At 40.6% G+C, this 11,973-nt stretch overlaps 1 protein-coding gene across 9 annotated transcripts in view; it reads left to right on the forward strand.

Annotated features, from left to right (window-relative positions):
* The window catches only part of LOC138215111 (focal adhesion kinase 1-like), a 61,249-nt gene that overhangs the window by 47,486 nt on the left and 1,790 nt on the right, over positions 1 to 11,973 (forward strand). For all 9 annotated transcript variants that reach the window (XM_069177129.1, XM_069177130.1, XM_069177124.1 and 6 more), the window contains 12 exons: positions 396 to 485; positions 675 to 879; positions 1,475 to 1,586; positions 1,718 to 1,792; positions 3,318 to 3,425; positions 3,683 to 3,787; positions 6,566 to 6,628; positions 7,304 to 7,343; positions 7,821 to 7,924; positions 9,661 to 9,816; positions 9,985 to 10,065; positions 11,862 to 11,947. In XM_069177129.1, coding sequence (XP_069033230.1) covers positions 396 to 485; positions 675 to 879; positions 1,475 to 1,586; positions 1,718 to 1,792; positions 3,318 to 3,425; positions 3,683 to 3,787; positions 6,566 to 6,628; positions 7,304 to 7,343; positions 7,821 to 7,924; positions 9,661 to 9,816; positions 9,985 to 10,065; positions 11,862 to 11,947 — 1,225 coding nt within the window. The remainder of the gene's footprint in view (positions 1 to 395; positions 486 to 674; positions 880 to 1,474; positions 1,587 to 1,717; positions 1,793 to 3,317; positions 3,426 to 3,682; positions 3,788 to 6,565; positions 6,629 to 7,303; positions 7,344 to 7,820; positions 7,925 to 9,660; positions 9,817 to 9,984; positions 10,066 to 11,861; positions 11,948 to 11,973) is intronic.

Here is an 11,973-nt window from a genome sequence, read left to right on the forward strand (position 1 = left end):
TGAATGATGTGTACACTTAAATGCAGTAGACAGTAGTTTGTTTGTTTTACTGCAGTCTTCTGCTTTTAATAGATAATAATACAGTGAGCAGTGCTGACCTGAGGTCTGTCGGTATTCCCAGTTCCAATAATGTTTCCAGTTTTATGTCCAACACAGTTTTTTCTAGCTGCCAGTACTTTAGCACCATCTGCTGGTGACATCAGGCTACAGCACTCACCTATTCAGCCTGTTCTGTATGTTTAAATCAAATTCCTTCCTCTGGTTTAAACTCATCAGTCGCCTATTAACTGAGTTTTGAATTTTATGTAGATGTAAAAAAAACAAAACATTTGGTGCTTCGATGATAATCTGAACTCTGCAGGTGATTTTTATGGATCCATGTTTGTGTGTCTCAGCTTCTAAAGGTAAACTTCCTATTAAATGGATGGCTCCTGAATCCATCAACTTCAGGAGATTCACATCTGCCAGTGACGTCTGGATGTTTGGTGAGTTATGGTGACGTTTGATTTGTACATCAACTGAGAAATGTTTCTCTAGTGTCGCATTTCTTTCTGCTCCCATCTCATTCAAGTGTGTCTGTTTGTACTTTATGTCGATATTATCTATTATTGGAGGTGACATTTCTCTCACCTTCTTTCGTAAACATCTCTGCCTGTGTTTGTCTTTGTCTGTAGGTGTGTGTATGTGGGAGATCTTGATGTACGGCATCAAGCCCTTCCAGGGGGTGAAGAACAATGATGTGATTGGCAGGATAGAGAACGGCGAGCGGCTGGCTATGCCTCCTCAGTGTCCGCCCACACTCTACAGTTTGATGACCAAGTGTTGGTCGTACGACCCCAGCAAGAGACCGCGGTTCACCGAACTCAAAACACAACTCAGGTGAAAAAAAAAAAAAAGGGGGTTTGAATATCTATTTTGCTAAATGCCATTTTACTATTATTATCATATCGTGAATAGTGCAACATCCAGTATTTGTAACGACCTCTGTATTTCACATTGTGGTGTTTTTGCCTTTAAAGTTGCCGTGTGTAATATTTTTCCTCATCAGTATATCAAGTAAATATCAATACTGCAAATCTACTACGATCTCAATAGAGATTAAAAGATGATATGGATTAAGGTGGCTCAAAGTGTTGTGTTTCAGCTTGTTATTCACAAAAAGAGTTTTCTGATTACTGTTCAAATTCTTAAATCCCTATTTTCCAGCCCCACCCGTGATGTTTTGGTGTCATTATCATAAATTGCAATCTATGCCAAAAGGGTTTTTCCAGTGAATTAAATTTCTTCCAATCATAAAGATTAATGGACAGTTTACTTCACATGTCCCCAAGAGACATGTTTGATTTCTGTTTTTTGTGTGCTGAAATACATGAAAAATTAGAAGGGATTTTAGTTTCAATCTGTCCACCTGTCAAGTATCCCACCTACTAAAATAAATAAAATGTTCTGTCTGCCACTGTTCTGATTTCTGTAGCACCATTCTGGAGGAAGAAAAGCTTCAACAAGAGGAGAGACTTCGAATGGAGATGAGGCGACAAGTCACAGTTTCCTGGGACTCTGGTGGTTCTGATGAAGCACCGCCAAAAGTGAGAATCAAACATTGTTGATGCTTGATCGGGGTTTTTCCTCTCTCTGTTTCCTCGCTGTTTTTGTATTTCAGTACAAATGTTTGGCACGGCTGATTAACACACACAAATGGTTATCTCTCTTTTTCTAGCCTAGTAGACCCGGTTACCCCAGTCCTCGCTCCAGTGAAGGCTTCTTCTCCAGCCCCCAACACAACCACTTCCCGGTAAGCCACCACACACACACACACACACACACACACACACACACACACACACACCCCCCCCCACACACACACACACATCTTTAGCAATGAGGAAACTGGGCTCCTCTGTTCGTTCTCATTCACCATGGCAGCAGCAGTGTTTTCCTCTGACTCTCAGAGGTTTCAGGCTGTAACAGCTGCACTCCGCAGTGGTACAGAAAAAGATGGAGGAATTCAGGTGGCACTTATATTCAACTTTATGATCAAACATGGTGTAACCTAACAGCATCTTTTAATAAAGAAACCACTGCTTGTACTTGTTCAGGAAAGATCCTGAGATAACCAGTGTTGGGCTATTTGGTTATCTGGCTTTTCAGATGGATAGAAATTTTGTCAGTTTCAAGAAATTGGGAAAGTTTGCATGAAAAAAAGACTGTCGAGCTGAAATACTGTACAGTTCTCTTGTTTTCCTAAAATCATGTAAGGACTTGTCTGGAACAAGTTTCTAAATGAATCCATAAATTATACACTGGAAAAGTCACCTTGTATAAATCATCCTTTGACGTATCAAAAGGATGTCTGTCTCTGAAAGTCCCGGGTCATAACCATCAACCCAATAAAGTCAGTGTTTAGTCTGGATTAACTCAGAGGACAGATTGTCAGACAGACATGTGTCAAAGTCAGAAAGAGAAATGTGAAGGCAGAGAAAACGAGAGAGACTTCCAGCGCAGTTATTCCTCTCCTCATAAACCGAGCAGACAGCAGGCATTTCCTGTAGTGCTAAAAGCCACACACGCACACACGCACACACACACACACACACACACACACACACACACACACACACACACACACACACACACACACACACACACACACACACACACAAACACACACAAATCAAAGCCACTCTCCAGCTCTTATGGCAGTAAGCTGCTCTCTCTCCCGTCCTTATAAGGAGTGAGTAATTCAAACTGCTACTCAAGTCCATCTTGATCATATCATAGGTTAGAATAACATGTATGTATTTTGGTATGTATCACACACCAGGCTGAGAAAAGTGCCCTAAAAAGGCTTCTTGAATTCTGTGAGGGCGGGTGCCGTCATCTTCATATCATGGTTTGTTATTATCCATGATTTATTTATTGGGATCAGCAGCTTTATTTCACAATTACTCCTTTATTACTCACTGTGATTATTTTATCAGGCAGCGCTTTCCGTGTGTGTTCTATATGATAAACTCGATAAACTTTAGCGAACAGCCATAAGAAATAGCGAAGAAAGTCAACATTTGTTATTCCTCCTTTATTTGCATGTTATATATTTTTTTGTTTTTCTTATTATATCAGCGTATTGCTTTCTATGGATCGTTTCAGCCCTCAGATTTCCCTGTCCCTGGTTTTGTGCTATGCCATACAAATGCCAAGAAAAAGCAAGTATGGAAAAGAATGAGGACTTTGCACTCTGTGTTCATTCCTCCATCATTAATCATTTGTATTGTCCTCTCTGGCTGTTCCTGTATTTCTCTCCATCTGTTCACCTCTAGCCATCAGCCCATGGGGGTGCAGGAGGAGTTGGAGGCAGCTACCCTCCTGCTGATTCCTGGAATCAGCACAGACCTGAACATACTGCACTGTGGAGCCCGAACATGGAGGTGCACACGCGTACACACACACACACACACACACACACACACACACACACACACACAACAGGGAAACCTACTGAAATTACATAAATTCAAATTTATCCCTTCAAATATATCTAGTAGCCCATGTATTTGACATGGTCCATCGTCATGGCACAGTTTGAGCAATCATACGAGACACCTCAACTTTTTAACATCTTGAAGTGAAGAAAAGCAATTTATGAGAGCAAAAATTCCCATTTAACCACTTGTGTTTTCTGCAGGACGGTGGATGTGTCGGCCAGGCGATGATGGAGGAGAGGTTAATGATGCAGCAGCAACAGATGGAGGACGACCAGCGGTGGCTGGAGCAGGAGGAGAGCTTCATGGTAATTCAAATGCATGAACACGGAGTTATTTATATGTAAGCTACTTCACTTTTTATCCCTGGACTGTTTTCTAATTATAAGCAAAGCACCTCCTCTGGTATCAACCCTCGAGGTCGAGCTGGTGTTTGTGGGTATGGGTCCTGAAGAGACTTTGCACTTGCCATCTCCATTGTAGAGAGTTAGGGAACCAAAACAGCATAAATAGCAGTAAGCAGTCTGCATGCATGCTAGAGAAAGCAATAGCAAATTGGAAAGGTTATCCAGTTATCTAGCACTGTTGTCAGAATGGTCAGTTTTCTGTCGTGGTGTTTTAAAACAGAAAATCAATATGTGGTTAGATATTAAAACAAAGAACCGAACTCACTGTCTTACATTAAAAACATAAAATTAAAAAACGCTTTCTGACTGCAAACGACAGGATGGGTCAACAAAAAAATACAACAAATTTGTAAAAAATAAAATGTTGCCCTAAATCATTACTTCTTCCACTCAGTTAAAATCTCTTCATGTGCATTGTTGTTGCCAGATGAGCTGCAGAAAATATTTTTCAGATCTTTGAACTGGCTCAGTTGTGCGTGCGTCTCATCAGACGCGGAAACATCCCCCAAAAGGAGCCAAAACACTGCTTTACCAAAACAAGTCTGTTTTTCTTCTCTCTTCAGGTCAGATTGTTTCTTCTCTCACTTTGAGGGGCTGCTTTCAGGTTTGAGCCAAATGTAGGGTGCGTTGAAGGACAGAAAGAGTGCAGGAAAAAAGCACACATCAGTCATGTCCCCCTTTTTCTTTTTTTCTTTTTTTTTACTATCTTCGAGATGTCTGGTCAGCTTGCCATGATTGAAGTGCATCTTTACTGCTTCATTGAACAGGACATCTGTCAGGGCAGACCAGGCAGACTAAATTGCTGATATCTTATTTAACTAGATTATTTCTAGGCTGTGGAAGTGGACAAAAGAGGAAAACATTAGGTGGCTAAAAAACTAAGCAGACCTGCCTTATTATCCAAACTTGGAGCTTGCTGCTCGGAGGTTGTGAAAATTTTAACTCGAACACAAAAATAGTGGGGAGGAGGAGAATGTCGCCTAAAATAGTTGGACAATGGCAGGTTTATACCAGCTTTCTTCATTCAAAATGGAGGGAAAAATAGTTATTTACTTTTAACCTTCCCCGGAAATACAACAGAATAAGATATTTTACCAGACATCTTCTGACATAAAAACGATCCTGCTGCTTCCTTGTGATCTGTTATCTGTAAATCTATTTGAATGTTGTAAATTTCCCATTATATGCCACTGCAGATTTGAAAAAGTTAGCTTTAAAATTGAAATCATATATGCTTTTGCAGAATAAAACCCTTTGAGAAACAATGAGATTGTTTTTCAAAGAATCAACAGAGGCAGATGTAGGTTGTAACTGATCCGAATACATGAGTAGTGACAAGATGATGAAATATCAATGAACCTTCATGACAAATTGCAGTTTTTGTATAATGTGTGTGCGCTGTGGCTTTTTTTTTTTTTCCGAAGATCTTTCTTAAAACACATTTTGCAGGAGAATCTGAGTGAGAGCAGCTGTAATGTATTTTTTGGGGGGACAAGTGGGATTTTTAGGGATGGATGAAGCTTAATGGAGCTTAATTGAGACAGAATGAGTGCTGAAATATTATACGGAGTAAAATTAGAGGAAACTTTGTGATTAATGAGTGTAAAATCAACAGGAGAGTCAAAGAAAGAAGAGAAAAGCAAAGAGGACAGAGGTAGGGAGAAAGGAAGTGGGATTGGCAAGAGGAATGGAGAGGGAGGAACGAGCAAGGAGTTAACCATCAGAGGGAAAGAGAGGGAGAAGCACAGAGATGGAAAAGAGTGGGAGGGAGAGGAACAGAGAGGAGAGAGAGGCAGTTGGATCTTTTCTCTCCAGGATTTTGTCTCTGGCTCAGTGGAGCTTTTCCTTCTCTGGAAAAACTTTCTCTTTCCCCTCTTCCTCCCCCTCCATTCTTCTCTCAGTTTTTCTCTCTTTCTCCGGACATTCTTCCGTGCCGTCTCCCAGTTTCTCCGTCCTTCATTCCTAATTTTCTTTTAAATAGTTTCTCTCTCTATGCATTGAGCTGTTCCATCTTCCATCTCTGGCTATTATACTAATTTCCGCCCACCTTTCGATGGCCTCCACTCTCTGCGTTCCTCCTCCCGTCGTCTTCAGCCTCTACTCTCCCAGGATGCATCTCTTCAAGGCGTGCTTCACCAAAACGGTACTGACAGAGCAGGAGCTGGAGTTATACTTGGTTTTAGCAGTGCAGAAGTGGAGGAAGTTTTGTAATATCAACGGATGCTTCAGTTGTGAAGCTATCTGTGTGAAAAGGATGGTGTTTGTGTACTTGATGATGATGTTGACTTTCAGGGGTAGTGTAGGTGGAAAGATTACTGCAGGTGGTCGTCATTGATGGAATTTAAGTTCTGCAAAAAGATTTTGCTGGTTCAGTTGTAAATGTTTCTCTTGAAAGGTGGTGTTTGGTCAGGAAATAGAAGCTGTTTTTTGTTTTTTTTTCATTTCCATAACCTGCAGGTGACTGCGAAACTGAATATACTCGGGTTTTTTTTTTTTTTTATCATATTTGTCTCGTTGTCAATACCCAAAGCTTTTTGATGGGAATCTTTTAAAAACAAGATTGGAAATCAAAGTCAGAAGGTTATTTTATTACTATACCACCTGCATATGTTTTTTCGAATGTATGCTTTGATTTAGTGTTATGTTAAAGTTGTTTTGTTTTTTTTGTCTTCCCTGCAGAAGGCAGAGTCCAGGAACAGCAGGGGAAGCATCGACAGAGAGGACGGCACACTACAAGCACCGGTCAGTCACTCTGGGTGTACAGATACCAATATGAACATTTTGTCGTTAATTTCCATTGAAAGTAGATTCGCCTGTGGTTTGTTGAGCTGCAAGGAAGTTAAACGGACTTTTCTGTCGCGGACACTCAGATCTTGATGGATTGAGGAATGCTGAGAGGTGAAATTTAGTTTGTCAAATGCTGGCAAGTCTAAGAAAGAGAGAAAGTGACGGAGCGGTAGCAGAGATTTTAGCAAAAGCAGAGAAAGACTTAAAAGACGGGGAACCAGAGGAAGGCAGAAGGAATGCATTCAGTCCAAACGACAGACAGAGGGAGAAGAAGACAAAGTATTTCTGTCTGTGTGCCATGAAGGGCACTGCCTACATACCAACCACTAGACCACAGAGGACTCATGGGAACTTTAAACCCAGAAGCACTGCAAATGTACTGCAAACGAGGGTCAGAATATCCTGAAGCTGAGGCAAAATCTCAGCTTCAGCTTGATCGTGTTGCTGTAGCAGAAAAGTGACGTTGCATGTCACAATTCTCGGTGTAAAAGCAGCTTTGACCGTGGTGGAATATTTTCCAATATTTATCTCATATAAACAGAATTATATTTACTTTTTTGCTGATGTTTATTCTCTTAATGAAAGAGTTTGTCTTTTAATGACCTCTTGTATGTGTTTGTGTCTGCACAGGGTGGAAGCCAGCACATCTACCAGCCTGTAGGGAAACCAGGTAAGAGAACGTAACATACTGACATTTAAAAGGAGGAATAACACGGAGTGTAAAAAAACTCAGTTATGACTAAAAATGTTGCCTTTTAAAATTGTATGTAAAAAGTAATACATTCATGTTAGGCTTGCGGTTGAAAGAAAATATATAATAAATGCATTTCCGGGTCATTATTCTTGACACATTAGCATGTAAGCAGTTGAAGCAGGTCATGGTCGTGTTAATTTAAATTACTTTTATAAAAAAATAAAAAAAAAACTGTAGTTTCATCTTTTTTTTTTAACATGTCTCATGTTTTCAGTGTTAAATTAAACATAAACTACAGTAAAGCTGTGAAAAGTATAATATTTTTCTCTAAAATATTGTGGCATTAGTTGTTGTTGAATTAGTTGTGTGTATTCAGGCCCTGTTAGCATGTATGCCACTTAACATGCTTGGATACTCCATAAAAATGATACCAGCATTCTTCTCTCCTTCCAGAACATGTGGCTCCTCCGAAGAAGCCGCCCCGCCCCGGAGCTCCTTGTCACCTTGGCAACCTGGCCAGTCTCTGCCCTGTAGACAGCTACAACGAGGGGGTTAAGGTACATATGAGCACATGCACGTACATAAACTCAAACAAGGACTTATAGTTTACAAAATGATCCAATGGAAGCTGATTAAGATCATTTCTGTACAGAAAACGTCTTCCCGTTGCATTTAATGGCTGTTCTGTATTTTTATTTTTATTTTTTTATTTTTTTTTTTGCGTTAACTTGCACGCTTGGTTTGGACACTCTGGCAATAGTTTTTGATTTGACTGTTTGTGCTGATGGGTTGCATGCCGTGCTATGTCATGCCTTGTCTGTTGTTGGCTTTGGCCCTAATTTACTGTCCCTCTTCTCTCCCCCTACACTCCTTCTCCCCCTTCTGCTTTTAACATCTACCCTTCACCCATTTCACACCCTGTCATCTTCTTCTTTTTCTTACCCTCATTTTTTTTTCTTCCCCTCCACCTGTTACTCTGTATCCACACGTCATCCAATTCCTCTGCCCCCCCTCAACCTGCACACTCCAATCCCCTTTCAACCTCCTCCCCCTATCCACCCAACCACAACTCCCTCTCCTCCTCATAGCCGTGGAGGGTAAGCTGATCTATGTGTGTCTGTTATCATTGTAGAGTTAGTTAGCTCTTAGTTGCCGTCACTTTCATGTGCAGAGAAGCTTTTATCTGAATTTTAGTCATTTTTCTTCACCGGAGGCAGAACAGGAAAAAAACAAAAAAAAACACATGACATTGTTATTGGCACCACAGGTTGAATGTTTGTGAACCACTGGTTATAAACTGGTGACATTAACAATGTTTGTATATTTAAACATTTCCTTCTGGTGAAGAAAAATAAAGCTAAAGCTTCAGAATCACCATAAATTAGCGAAGGTCAGTAGAAGTGTAGTAAACTGATCGTTGGGTCTCTGATGATGCTTAGTTAGATAGTGAAATTAATCAAATCATTAACTGATTATAGGTTTGGTGCAGAAGAAATATCAACTCAAAAGTTAAGAGTTTTTTTCACTGTAGAGTCAGAAGAATTAGTCTCCCAGCATTACAGATATTTTTGTAATGTTGTTGTACTGTGACTGATTTTTAATTCACAAGACATGTTTTTTTTTTTTTTTTTTTTTTTTTTTTTATCAAATTCAACTCTCTCATTAAAATGGAGGCTTAGAAATAACTTTAACCTTTCTTTGACTGCCTCCACATTACTGCACCACACCATTTAAAAGTTAAATTAGTAGCTTTGTGAACATTAATTCAACCTGCATTAAGTGTTTTTGGACCAGCAGTGGTCAGAAATACAAAAACAAACTCAAAAGATATCAAATCATTGGTTTTGCTTGAAAAAAATGACTTTCTTAAACCTTCACAGACATCCAGAGCTTCAGAGTGAAAATCTCTTAACGCAGGTTGAACTTTGAGTCTGTCATACTAACAACCCGTCATACTCCTCACTCACTGTAGAAAAGTCGAGGTATCTTAGTATTTAGCTGAAAATGCATGCGGATAGAAAAAAAAACAACCATTGTCTCTAGTGGTGTTTTTTTTTTTGTTAGCAAATGCTGCCACCCACAGTCGGTTGTTTGAAACTGCATCAACTTGTACTGACTACGGCAGAAGAAAGAGCTGTGGGCAGTTTAAGTAACAACCAGCGACATTTCGCTTTGTTTGAAAATGCAATTTCTAAAATACATTCACATTAAATCATATCAAAAGTGGTTTGCGAGATAAGGGAAAAGTCTTGCCGGGTAACGCTGGTGGTCATGCTGTGGTTTATTGGCACAGCTGCAGCCTCAGGAGATCAGCCCGCCACCCACCGCCAACTTGGATCGCTCGAACGACAAAGTGTACGAGAACGTGACAGGACTGGTTAAAACTGTGATCGAGATGTCCAACAGGATTCAGCCTGCGGCACCGGAGGAGTACGTCCCCATGGTCAAGGTAGGGCTCGGTCACCGTCAGCATCCTCTTCAGTGGTCGCTGGGGCTTTGTGTTACGCAGATAAAAGCTAATATTTCTATAAAGTATTGAGACAAAAATTTTGAAAGTCTGATGAAGCCTTGAAAATTCATTTAAGATTGGTGCACGTGTGTGCGCGCATTTTGGCAGGAGGTGGGTCTGGCTCTGAGGACTCTACTAGCCACAGTGGACGAGACCATTCCTGTCCTGCCGGCCAGCACACACAGAGAGGTAAACACGCACACGCACACACACACACACACACACACACACACACACACACACCATTAAAAGTTGATATTACATTACATTTAGCTGATGCTTTTGTCCAAAGCGACTTACAATAAGTGCATTTCAACCACGAGGGTACAAATTCAGAACAACAACAATCAAGAAAATACAATTTTCTTCAAGAAAGCCAAACTTTCTTGCTTGCTGACTTGCTGTCAGTAAGTGCCATTTTAAGCGCTACTAAAGTTCTACTGTTCAAGGTAAAGTCTGAAGAGGTGTGTTTTTAGTTTGCGGTGGAAGATGTACAGAGTTTCTGCTGTCCTGATGTCGTTGGGGAGCTCATTCCACCATTTAGGAGGCAGGACAGCAAACAGTCGTGATTTTGTAGAGTGTTTAGCTCGCAGCGAGGGAGCGACAAGCCGATTGGTAGAAGCAGAGCGGAGTGAACGGGCTGGGATGTAAGGTTGGACCATGTCCTGGATGGACACTGGACCCGATCTGTTCGTCTTGAAACGGATGCGGGCAGCTGCTGGTAACCAGTGAAGGTGATATGTCAGTTGAAATTAAAAAAGAGTTTCCATGGACACAAATCAGGAGGGACAACCTTGGTAAACTATCCTTTATACTGTATAATTGATTGATAATGTGTAGACTGGATTCCATTCAGCTGTTTGCTCGACATTGTCATGACTCAGCGGGACACCTGACGAGAACAGACAAATTGTTCATGTTATTGGTATCGCTAATAATTGTTTCTACTATGTCAAGTCAAAATGTGAAGTTACCGAAACCATCCAGGGGTTCCAGTGGTTTTCTGTTTACTATCTCGCACTAAACCGTACACTTGTGAACATCACCACTTGTTTGTGTAAACAGTGTGGCAGCTAAGGCTAACAGAAAGAAGCGTAGGGGGTCTGAAAAGGAGGATAAAGTATCTTCTCTTTGAAGTGACAGATTCTGTCTCTTAACTTCAAGGAATGTGTGATATTGAAGGCCGAGCACACCCACACTGGTGTTTCCACTTATTCAAGCTCACTATGCCTCTGCTCAGGTTCAACCTGGCTGGAGTTCTGCTGAAATGAAAGGTCACCACTTGGTTTCTCACGATTATAACTCGGTTGCCTAACTGCAATTCACTGAGCAGGTTGCAATCATTTTGCGTAATCGTTTCCATTCATCTGTTTAAAAACAGCTGAATGAAACGAAAAATAAATGTCAGATTTCCATCACTGGTTCCATGTTGTTTTGAACCGTTTGAGGTGAGACTGCCGTTCTTTTAATAATGACATCTCGTGTCACGATTGACAAAAACATGGGTTTTGTTGCGCAGCCAAACAACACAGCAAATACATGGCTCTTCTTCCTCAGAAAAGTGTCATTATTAAACTATGAATAGGCTTACACTATAACAGTGGCATAAAATGAAGAGAAAATTTTTATTAAATTGCTAATCAGTTATTTGTATGACAATAATCGTCAATTGATCGTTTATGGTCACGACAGCAACAGTTACCGCACTTCACGAAGCGATCAAAATGAAGGTGTATCTTCTCCCACTCAAGCAGACGCAGCAGTCAGATAAATGAATGTAGACCAACGGTCCTCAGACCGTGAGTGTAGAGTTAGATACTCTTTTTAAAAAAAAAAAAAAAAAAACTGCTTTTATCGTGTATTGAAGGGGCCCAGAAGGTGCTGATAATGTTTTATATATTTAGTTTTATTTCTTTTATGTTCCTCCTCTTTTGAAAAGGATCGTTACGACGTGCGATCCTGACATTTTGTTTGCACTCTCACAGATTGAAATGGCCCAGAAGCTGCTGAATTCAGATCTGGCAGAGTTGATAGGGAAGATGAAGCTGGCTCAGCAGTACGTGATGACGAGGTGGGGACAAACACATCGTACATGTT

The sequence above is a fragment of the Embiotoca jacksoni genome, unplaced genomic scaffold (assembly GCF_022577435.1).
Source record: "Embiotoca jacksoni isolate LCO1_2020_lvr unplaced genomic scaffold, fEmbJac1.0.p SCAF_7, whole genome shotgun sequence".
Taxonomy (NCBI): domain Eukaryota; kingdom Metazoa; phylum Chordata; class Actinopteri; family Embiotocidae; genus Embiotoca; species Embiotoca jacksoni.